The sequence below is a fragment of the Pristiophorus japonicus genome, chromosome 3 (genome assembly GCF_044704955.1).
Source record: "Pristiophorus japonicus isolate sPriJap1 chromosome 3, sPriJap1.hap1, whole genome shotgun sequence".
In the NCBI taxonomy this organism is placed as follows: Eukaryota; Metazoa; Chordata; class Chondrichthyes; family Pristiophoridae; genus Pristiophorus; species Pristiophorus japonicus.
This window is the reverse complement of record NC_091979.1, coordinates 246,467,450-246,479,466: the sequence shown is the minus strand read 5'-3', so window position 1 is coordinate 246,479,466 and position 12,017 is coordinate 246,467,450. Positions and strand designations below refer to the sequence as shown.

General features: G+C 50.5%; 1 protein-coding gene across 1 annotated transcript in view; it reads right to left on the bottom strand.

The window, feature by feature from the left end:
• The window catches only part of cfap58 (cilia and flagella associated protein 58), a 249,312-nt gene that overhangs the window by 187,263 nt on the left and 50,032 nt on the right, over window positions 1-12,017 (bottom strand). Inside the window, exons 8-9 of the mRNA XM_070874957.1 lie at window positions 7,109-7,191; window positions 4,326-4,517 (exon numbers count right to left, since the gene is read on the bottom strand). Of these exons, the coding sequence (XP_070731058.1) occupies window positions 4,326-4,517; window positions 7,109-7,191 (275 nt within the window). The remainder of the gene's footprint in view (window positions 1-4,325; window positions 4,518-7,108; window positions 7,192-12,017) is intronic.

The following is a 12,017-nucleotide window of genomic DNA, read 5'->3' as shown; positions in this document are numbered from 1 at the left end:
GACAACGGGCCATGTTTTATCAGTGCTGAGTTCAAAGAATTCACGACCCGTAACGGGATCAAGCATGTCACACCTGCCCCGTTTAAACCAGCGTCCAATGGTCAGGCAGAGAGAGCAGTGCAAACCGTCAAGCAAGGCTTGAAGAGGGTAACTGAAGGCTCGCTGCACTCACCTATCCCAAGTCCGGCTTAGCTACCGCACGAGGCCCCACTCGTTCACTGGGATCCCACCTGCTGAACTGCTCATGAAAAGAGCACTTAAGACAAGGCTCTTGTTAGTTCATCCTGATCTACATGAACAGGTAGAGAGCAGGCGGCTTCAACAAAGTAGATACCATGATCGCGCAAATGTGTCACGTGAGATTGAAATCAATGATCCTGCATTTGTATTGAATTATGGACAAGGTCCCAAGTGGCTTCCCGGCACTGTCGTGGCCAAAGCGGAACAGGGTGTTTCGGGTCAAACTTTCAAAAGGACTCATTCACCGGAAACACTTGGACCAAATCTAATTCAAATTCACAGACTATCCTGAGCAACCCACCTTGGACCCTAGCTTTTTTAATCCCCCAACATGCACACCAGTGGCAACCGGCACCACAGTTGACCACGAAGCAGAACCCATCATCCATAGCAGCCCAGCAGGACCCAACACACCAGGCAGCCCAGCAAGGCCAGCTACACAGCAGCCCAGCGAGGGCCCAACAAATGATTCAACAACACCAGGTTTCACACCGAGACGATCAACCAGGGCAAGAATGGCCCCAGATCGACTCAGATTGCAAATAGTTACACTATTGACTTTGGCGGGGGGTGGTGGTGTTGTTATATATGTAAACTTGTATTTACTCTGTACAGCCACCAGAGGGCTCATCTTCTGGAGCCCCAAGGGATCCCATAATCCCTGGGGAGCACAGGTATTTAAGGAGGCCTCACAGGTTGGAGAGGCACTCTGGAAACCTGCAATAAAAGACTAAGGTCACACTTTGCTTTGAGTTCACACTCTGACTCTTTCTCCATACATAACAGATAGTGTGCAGGTACAGCAAGTGATCAGGAAGGCCAATGGTATCTTGGCCTTTATTGCAAAGGGGATGGAGTATAAAAGCAGGGAAGTCTTGCTACAGCTATATAAGGTATTGGTGAGGCCACATCTGGAATACTGCATGCAGTTTTGGTTTCCATATTTACGAAAGGATATACTTGCTTTGGAGGCAGTTCAGAGAAGGTTCACTAGGTTGATTCTGGGGATGAGGGGATTGACTTTTGAGGAAAGGTTGAGTCGGTTGGGCCTCTACTCATTGGAATTCAGAAGAATGAGAGGTGATTTTATCAAAACATATAAGATTATGAGGGGGCTTGACAAGGTGGATGCAGAGAGGATGTTTCCACTGATGGGGGAGACTGGAACTAGAGGGCATGATCTTAGAATAAGGGGCCGCCCACTTAAAACTGAGTTGAGGAGAAATTTCTTCTCTCAGAGGGTTATAAATCTGTGGAATTCGCTGCCTCAGAGAGCTGTGGAAGCTGGGACATTGGATAAATTTAAGACAGAAATAGACAGTTTCTTAAACGATAAGGGGATAAGGGGTTATGGGGAGCAGGCGGGGAGGTGGAGCTGAGTCCATGATCAGATCAGCCATGATCGTATTAAATGGCGGAGCAGGCTCGAGGGGCCATATGGCCTACTCCTGTTTCTATTTCTTATGTTCTTATGTAATGGTGTAAGATGAATCTGATGTAATGCTCAGTTTACTGCCCACTATCTGAACCCTAAACTCAGAGAATTCCCTCTGTTACAATCCATGTGATACTTTCCTGTGCTGTTTCTTTGTGATCATTTTGAACGACAATACAGGTACGAATTAATGCCACGCTTCAGGGCAGTGCTCAGCTATCCTCACAGGAGACTCAAGATTGGAAAGCCTCATTTAAATAAGCAGCTCGAAAGCGTTTATTATCTGTACTTATTCAGCAAATTAAACCATTGGAAAGAACTGTGATGATTTAACATCCTTTCGTCTTTTCAATTTTGAATATTACTGTTGTAAAAGGAAATGTGCACTGTGATTGACATCGTTAAGATTTTAACGATCTGATATTTAGGCCCAATGGTCAATGGGAATGCTTTACTTTTTTTTAAACTTAAGATTAAAACAGCAAAAAAAAATTATCTTCCTGGCCTTGATCGGACTGCCATTTTGGAATCTAAACTCCAAACAGTTAAGCTCTTCCAGGATGTATTATGTTCCTATTGTCTTAAAAATAAAAATAAAGGGGAGGATTTTCGGGACTTCTGCGCTCCGTTTTTCGCCCTGGAGCAGCAGCAATGGCAGCAGTGATGTGTTTTGGTCGGGTGGTCAGTCTCCAGCGCCCCGCAGGGATCTTCGGGTCAGGTTTTGCAGCGGCGCAGAGCAGCACCGCCCGGAAGAGCTGCGTCGGTGTGCAATGCCCCTGGTTGCGACGCCGGCGTGTGTTTTGACTTCAGCCTGACCTGTACGTCCCGCAGTGAACGCCTGGGAAATCAGGCGCTCCAACGATACCAACTGCAGAGAGGTAAGTAATGGACTCCTAAGGAAAGTGTGATTGATTTTTCATTTAATTTTTTTTGCGATTTATGTTGTAGTGGCGTGCTCAATGTTTTCGGAATGTTTTTGTGGGATTTCTTTTAGGTTTTTTTTTCTCCCCCGGCGTCTCTTTAGCTCAGGAGTTTCCCATTCTAACGCCCAAGGGAGGCGTATAACGTCTCCCTTAGTGCTGCGCCTCCTGTCTTGGGGATCAATTTTACTTACTGAGACGCAAACTGTTCCCGGGCGCAAACTTTACCGCCCCGCCACCATTGCCTTCAAAGCCGAAAATCCAGCCCAAAGACTTTACTGAATTTCATTCAATGCAGCAGTGGGAGTGCTCCAACTGGTTTTAATAATCCCAGGCTATAACATGGTAGAAAAAGGGTCAGCACTTCCACTTGTGACCATTATCAAGCTCAAACAGCCAGTGTGCAGATATCAGGCGAGTGTGTGATTGGCTCACTGCAAAACTCCCCCCAAGGTTGAGTAGCCTGTTAACCCTCCCTTTACAGCTTCGCACGTGTAACATAATGATAGTCACTACTTGGGTCGCTACTTCTGTGCAACCATACCTCACCCGCCCCCCCCACCCATCCCCCACCTCCCCCGGACCCCAACCAGATCACTGCCATCTGGAGAAGTGGAGTAAAACTATTTTTTTTAAAAACATCAAATTGAAAATCGGGGTCAAAAAAAATCACGGTTAAACAAATTGTGTTTAAATAGAATTGATTACGGTGCTGGAAAACGCAAAAGGCAAATCATTAGTCAGGCCACAGTTCCTTTAAGAAGTGAGTGTTGATGAAGTTGATGAACCTGGTTTTGAGCAATTACTGATCCTGGCAAAATAAGGGAGGTAAAATCACACACAGCTAAAACGAGAAATGGCCAGATTACTAATGTTGTACTTGTCGTGCACAGCTTTCGAAAATACCTTTACATTCACCAGTTTTGCCCTCCTGCTGGTAAATTGCTCAAATTTTCTGGCAACACAGTGAAAGCAGCAACCGCCCCCAAAAAATATGATTGTCAACTTTCTCGTAACCTGCTGTCGCCAAAATGTACTGACGTGGGGAAGGAAACCTTTGGAAGCATGCCCAAAATGATGGGTTTTGTTTAAAGTGGTATTTTTTGCGATTGTGTCATTTTTAGCAGTTCAGTCCCCAGCTCAAATGAGGTACCAAGCATCCCGAGTTAGTTACTTATCAACCATCATGCATTCAGCTTCTAGTCTGCATCAGCTCTTCCTCCAACTCTGTTCTTTGCAAAGTTAATGTTTAATTCATTCTGGTTTTGATTTTGATTTTCTTTCATCAAAAAGACTTAATGGTGACTCTCTTGATTAGAGAACAGCGTTTGCAACTACAACAACAACTTGTATTTATGTAGCACCTTTAATGTAGTAAAATGTCTCAAGGCGCTTCACAGGAGTGTTATAAGACAAAAAATTTGACACCGAGCCACATAAGGAGAAATTAGGGCAGGTGACCAAAAGCTTGGTCAAAGAGGTAGGTTTTAAGGAGCGTCTTGAAGGGGAAAAGAGAGGCGGAGAGGTTTAGGCAGGGAGTTCCAGAGCTTAGGGCCTAGGCAGCTGAAGACACAGCCACCAATGTTTGAGCGATTATAATCAGGGATGCTCAAGAGGGCAGAATTAGAAGAGCGCAGATATCTTGGGGGGTTGTGAGGCTTTGGCTTGAACTACTGTGCTTCTGATAGTCTCCTCTGTTGTGTTAACTTAATTGACTGTAAAGCACTGACCTTCTGTGTCAGGTCACTGGCTTCATTGATGTATCGGTCCCTCTCTTTTTCCAGGTGGAAAATAATTTTTCGCTGTTTCTGAGCCTCAATGTTATAGTTTTGAATTTCCTGATCCAGGACCTTCTTAGACTGCTCATGAAGTTTGACCAAGTTAATTTGCTTCTCGGTGGCGCCAACTGCCTTCAGCATATTCTAAGAAAAAGGAAAACATAACCGTTGTTATTTTACTACACGTCCTCATCAAAAAGGTTTGACAAGTTAAATTAGCCCATAGCTGACACAGAGCGAGACCTCACACAAAAATCCGATGCGATGTGAAAATCATGTGTGGCTACCAAATGAGATTTGCAGCTTTTGTGAACTTTGGAGATGTGTATCTTTTCTAGGGCATTATCCACCTAAACTAGATCTGATGGACAGAGCAGCAAACATAGGAACATAAGAACATAAGCATCTTTTTTTTAGCTGGTTGATCCATGACAGGTCTCCAGAAGGCTATGTTTGCCTAACTTAAAACATTTTATCCCCAATGTTTTATTTAACCATTTTTATTGCAAAATCCAAGCCACCAAAAAACCCTCAGAATCTAATCTTGAATACAAAAATGGAAATCTATATAAAGCAGCAATCATCTATCTATATTAATATTAAAAATCTCATATCAGTGTGCATTTTCCATTATAACGTCCTTTGTCCACATTTGTACTAGAAAATGCCTGACAAATGTGTCATGCTGTATCGAAATCCTCCAGCTCATGAAGAGGTTGCAGTGTTGTCACTGGCAGTAAGGTATAATTACAGTGTGACAAGTTTTCATAGGCAACAACGCTCACGCTAAGCGGCCGCGCGGCAAACTGGAGGTCCCGCGCAGGTCGCTCACCGGCTTTTACATGGAATAAACCCGCATACCCGAAAATCTGAATGGGCCGCGCAGCCAGTTAAAGGGACCGTGCACAAAAATATTAGAGGGAACATTGATGGGCAGGTTTCATCATAAACATGAACATAGGAATTTATAATTGAAATAAGGAGTTTAAAATAGGGCTTAAATTACTTCTGCGTGCACTGTTCCAATTACCCCCCCATCTTCTAACCCCTCTTCACCTTACGACAACATTTAGTCTCCACTCCCCACGAGCAATGACATTGACCGGTACCATGTTAAAAATCTTACATTTGCACGCACTTTGTGTCAACTTGTACATTATAAATTCCACATTTATAATGAAAACTGGTTTTGTAAACTAATCACAATGTAATTGCGCCTTCCCAACAGTAATGTCAAAATATATAACTAAGTTGGAGCCAACAGAATGTGTGTAGGACAGCTGTCAGAGCTTCCAATCACTTACAGCATTATCGAGACAGCATGCTAATGAATCAAGATTTCCTGCTCTGAGCCAAATGTATCCTCCTACATAGAGTGGAGTTGTTCCGACTCCTTGCAGATAATAATTAAAACAAAACCTGATTTCATGGGTGCCAAGACAAAGAAATTGGATCATAACCACAGACACTGGGACGAGCCAGAGACCACAATCCTTTGAAATTCAGGGTCTACTCCACTGGGAACAACTGAACTCTCCTGAGCTCCAAGTGATGTCTAAAGCAGTAGGTAACCATAAAGGCCCCATGACAATGTGAGCTGTGGCAATGTGACAGGAATAGGGACTGTGTTTGAAGTAACTGTCCCTGAGACATATGTGCTTTAGACTCAGAATTGGCTGTATTCGACAACTTTTGTGCCCAGGCAGAAAGATAATTCTACCTCACAGCACATCACTGGAACGCACAGTTGTGCAGCATAAGGCAGCAAGACAATTGATCGGACCCAGGGTCCAAGCGAAATCTTAGCAGGAATCCAAGTATACAAATATTAATTCCACGATTCTGCACTCCATGCAGAAGACCCAGTGATGGCCGCTCACCATCCCCATTCTGCGGGAACTGTTAACATCCGTGCCCGACTTCCCAATGTGCCCCCCTGAAAGGCGAAGCTGTGCAGCAAGTGTGTCCATTCTTTAAACATACCCTTTGGTGTTAGTGACGTTCGAAGTACAGTGGGACGATTGCAAAACTGGAGCGGCGTTCTAAAAGCACATTTAAGATCTTGACAGAAAACAGCGATCAGTAGAGATCTTACCGCTGTATTTATCGTGAGGAACACAAATGGGTAAATTCACCAACCCTGCGCTCCCGATAGGAAGCCACACTCAAACAAAGCACGAGTCAGTGAATCGCCACTGCAGTGTTGTAGCTCAATCCCCCGACCCACACTCTCTTTTGAGTGTAGGGTGGGGGGAATTATTTCACAACAAGCAGAGGAAATCTGCCCGTTACAACTAGAAAGAAAAAAATTACAGGAGGAATTACAGATGTTGGGCAAGTGTTGATCTTCATACAACAGTTCAGCCCTCGGAATAGAAGCAACCACAATGGGGAGATTGGTGGTGACCCCTCCAGTCAGAAGTGAACAAGACAGTACATCCTCCCCCGCAATGCTGATCGACTGCAAAGTGTTATAGATAAAATATTGACAGCAATTTAATCTTGAAGTTCTTCTGTCATTAATAAAGAAGATCAAAGGAATTGTTTGGCTAAATGACTGCCTTATTATCCTGCACGTATTTATACAGGTCAGATATTTTGTGCTTCATTAAACCTTCGTAAGGACTGAAGTACCAATCCAGTGATGTCTTTCTGCAGCTGGAACAAACTTGAACATTATTTTCGAAGTCCAGATATTCTGTAACTTTAACAATGCAACATATCGATATGCTTACCTTATTCAAAATATCCCGTTCTCTCACCAGCTCATCGACCGCTTTCTTATCAATGTCAGCCTGCCTTTTAGTAGACTCCAGTTCTGAAGAGGAAATGGTGGGGCAGGGAAAATAGGAAACTTTACTATGGTTACTTTCAAAATATAAAGAAGGATCAAACCATTCCCTGTAATTGAAATGAACAACTAACTGTACTTATGTGCCCAAGTGCTACAAGTGAATACGTGATTCCGGTAGGAAAGAATAATAATCCGGCTTCTCATCCAATCTTATACAAAGTTCATTGTTTGACACAGCTGAACCTAACCTCATATATATGTACAAACTTTTTAAAAGATCTTTTACAAAAAGGTGCCTGCGTCTCCACTCATGCAGGGGTTTAGTTCTAAGTTAGATGTGGATGCTCAGTCGTTGAGTGTATTCAAGACAGATTTAATAGATTTTTAGTGCGGGAAGGTGGACTTGAGATAGGAGATCAGCCGTGATCTTATTGTTCCTGCTTCTTATGTTCTTATGTAACTCCAGCGCTGTAATAACTCAATGGCAACTCTCCTCGTCACTCGGTTCTAACTCCCAGTACTGATTTTAAATCTTTTCTCCCTGAAAATATTCTACTGGACTGATTCTGGATCTAAAATCAGCAGCTGAAGCCTGGGATGAATTTGTGAGGAGGCCAGTTATCACCGACAGCCCTATTTAATTTTTTTTAGTAATTCGCAGGATGTGGGCATCGCTGGCAAGGCCAGCATTTATTGACCATCTCTAATGGCCCTTGAGACAGTGGTGGTGAGCTGCCTTCTTGAACCACTGCAGTCCGTGTGGTGAAGCTTTGCATTTAGATAGCGCCTTTCACGACTACCAGAATTCTCAAAGCGCTTTACAGTACTTGTGAAGTGCAGAAAAAACACAGCAGTCAATTTGCGCACAGCAAGCTCTCACAAACAGCAATGTGATAATGACCAAACAATCTGGTTTTTTTTGTTACATTGCTTGAGGGATACATGTTAGCCAGGACACTGGGGATAACTCCCCTGCAACAGCGTTCCGACAATGGTTGGTAATGATGAACCATTGTTGTCCGCAACAATGTTCAAATTTAAAATGCAAAGTGGAGTCCTGTGGCGTACATGAGACCCCAATTGCCAGTTTTGGAGTCAACTGGGTACACTGCGAGCAGTATCAGCTGGCAGCCCTGTTGAACAGGGCCCAAAAGGTTTGCTCCTCTTTAATTTTGTTGGGGTACGAGGAGCAGCTGTCCTTTTCCAGTTCCACAAAATGAGCCTGGGCCACTGCCCTGCTCTGCTTCCCCCTGCCCCCCAGACATCTGGTCTCTCCGCCCCACTCCAGACATCGGGCGGTCCAGACATTGAATCTCGCTTCCAGACATGGCCCCCCACCCCCCGATCTCCCCCAGACATTGGGATCCCCACGCAACCCCAGAGACATCTGGTCCCTCCACCCCATTTCCAGACATCGGGCCCCGCTTCCAGATACGGCCACCCCATCCTCCCACACATTGGGATATCCCTCACCCTCCAAACATTGGCCACTTCTCCACCCTCTAAGCATGGGGAGTGGGGAGCCTTTCTCCAGACATCGGGGCAGAGGGGCCCTCCAGACATCGGGCACCCCCGCCCTCCAGACACCGGGGAGCCCAACCCTCCAGACACCGGGGAGCCCCGCTCTCCAGACATCAGGGAGCCCCACCCTCCAGACATCGGGCACCCCCGCCCTCCAGACACCGGGGAGCCCCACCCTCCAGACACCGGGGAGCCCCACCGTCCAGACATCAGGGAGCCCCACCCTCCAGACACCGGGGAGCCCCGCTCTCCAGATATCAGGGAGCCCCACCCTCCAGACACCGGGGAGCCCCACTCTCCAGACACCGGGGAGCCCCACCCTCCAGACACCGGGGAGCCCCACCCTCCAGACACCGGGGAGCCCCACCCTCCAGACACCGGGGAGCCCCACTCTCCAGACATCAGGGAGCCCCACCCTCCAGACACCGGGGAGCCCCACTCTCCAGACATCAGGGAGCCCCACCCTCCAGACACCGGGGAGCCCCACCCTCCAGACACAGGGGAGCCCAACCCTCCAGACACCGGGGAGCCCCACCGTCCAGACACCGGGGAGCCCCACTCTCCAGACATCAGGGAGCCCCACCCTCCAGACACCGGGGAGCCCCGCTCTCCAGACATCAGGGAGCCCCACTCTCCAGACATCGGGGCAGAGGGGCCCTCCAGACATCGGGCATCCCCGCCCTCCAGACACCGGGGAGCCCCACCCTCCAGACACCGGGGAGCCCCACCCTCCAGACACCGGGGAGCCCCGCTCTCCAGACATCAGGGAGCCCCACCCTCCAGACACCGGGGAGCCCCACTCTCCAGACACCGGGGAGCCCCACCCTCCAGACACCGGGGAGCCCCACCCTCCAGACACCGGGGAGCCCCACTCTCCAGACATCAGGGAGCCCCACCCTCCAGACACCGGGGAGCCCCACTCTCCAGACACCGGGGAGCCCCACTCTCCAGACATCAGGGAGCCCCACCCTCCAGACACCGGGGAGCCCCACCGTCCAGACACCGGGGAGCCCAACCCTCCAGACACCGGGGAGCCCCACCGTCCAGACACCGGGGAGCCCCACTCTCCAGACATCAGGGAGCCCCACCCTCCAGACACCGGGGAGCCCCACCCTCCAGACATCAGGGAGCCCCACTCTCCATACATCAGGGAGCCCCACCCTCCAGACACCGGGGAGCCCCACTCTCCATACATCAGGGAGCCCCACCCTCCAGACACCGGGGAGCCCCACTCTCCATACACCAGGGAGCCCCACCCTCCAGACACCGGGGAGCCCCACCCTCCAGACATCGGGCCCCCACACTCTCCAGGTACCGGGCAGCCCCACCCTCCAGACACCGGGGAGCCCCACTCTCCAGACACCGGGGAGCCCCACCGTCCAGACACCGGGGAGCCCCACCCTCCAGACACCGGGGAGCCCCACTCTCCAGACACCGGGGAGCCCCACCCTCCAGACACCGGGGAGCCCCACCCTCCAGACATCGGGCCCCCACACTCTCCAGGTACCGGGCAGCCCCACCCTCCAGACACCGGGGAGCCCCACTCTCCAGACACCGGGGAGCCCCACGTCCAGACATCGGGCCCCCACACTCTCCAGGTACCGGGCAGCCCCACGCTCCAGACACCGGGGAGCCCCACTCTCCAGACACCGGGGAGCCCCACCGTCCAGACACCGGGGAGCCCCACCCTCCAGACACCGGGGAGCCCCACCGTCCAGACATCGGGCCCCCACACTCTCCAGGTACCGGGCAGCCCCACCCTCCAGACACCGGGGAGCCCCACTCTCCAGACACCGGGCAGCCCCACCCTCCAGACACCGGGGAGCCCCACTCTCCAGACACCGGGGAGCCCCACTCTCCAGACACCGGGCAGCCCCACCCTCCAGACACCGGGGAGCCCCATTCTCCAGACACCGGGGAGCCCCACCGTCCAGACACCGGGGAGCCCCACTCTCCAGACACCGGGGAGCCCCACCCTCCAGACACCGGGGAGCCCCACTCTCCATACACCGGGGAGCCCCACCCTCCAGACACCGGGGAGCCCCACTCTCCAGACATCAGGGAGCCCCACCCTCCAGACATCGGGCCCCCACTCTCCAGACACTGGGGAGCCCCACTCTCCAGACACTGGGGAGCCCCACCCTCCAGACACCGGGGAGCCCCGCTCTCCAGACATCGGGCCCCCACACTCTCCAGGTACCGGGGAGCCCCACCCTCCAGACACCGGGGAACACCACTCTCCAGACACCGGGGAGCCCCACCCTCCAGACACCGGGGAGCCCCACCCTCCAGACACCGGGGAGCCCCACTCTCCAGACACCGGGGAGCCCCACCCTCCAGACACCGGGGAGCCCCACCCTCCAGACACCGGGGAACACCACTCTCCAGACACCGGGGAGCCCCACTCTCCAGACACCGGGGAGCCCCACTCTCCATACACCAGGGAGCCCCACTCTCCAGGTACCGGGGAGCCCCACCCTCCAGACACCGGGGAACACCACTCTCCAGACACCGGGGAGCCCCACTCTCCAGACACCGGGGAGCCCCACTCTCCATACACCAGGGAGCCCCACCCTCCAGACACCGGGGAGCCCCACCCTCCAGACATCGGGCCCCCACACTCTCCAGGTACCGGGCAGCCCCACCCTCCAGACACCGGGGAGCCCCACTCTCCAGACACTGGGGAGCCCCACCGTCCAGACACCGGGGAGCCCCACCCTCCATACACCGGGGAGCCCCACCGTCCAGACACCGGGGAGCCCCACTCTCCATACACCAGGGAGCCCCACCCTCCAGACACCGGGGAACACCACCCTCCAGACATCGGCCCCCCCCCCACCCCACCCACCCCCATCCCCAGATATGGGGCACGTTCAGTCAGCCAGCCGTCCAACGTCCGTTGGGGGGCGGGGGAGGAAATTCTCACCAGTATGGTTATCAATTAATTTTGGTGATGTTTTAATTACAGAGACTGGACGCCGTGAAGCTACATAACCATGTGCTAGTTACTGTTTGTACATTGTCTATTGGTAAATACTTTTTACATTAGCCACTGTGTTAAAAATGAGACAGACAGAAATGCTGTAAAACTGCTTCCTTTTCGCCGTTGTTAGCGAGCCTGTTCCAAAATACTATCTTTCTTATCTCTTCCTCAGACATCTAATCAAAATGTTATTTATTGTAACTGCTGACTTCTACTGTCTTGTTTATGTGTTACTAAGGTTAAGGATGAATTAACCATAGTTTTAATTCGTTATAAGTATGCTATACCTACATAAGCAAGTGTTACATACAATAGGCAATTATAATCCATACCATCACCGATTCCT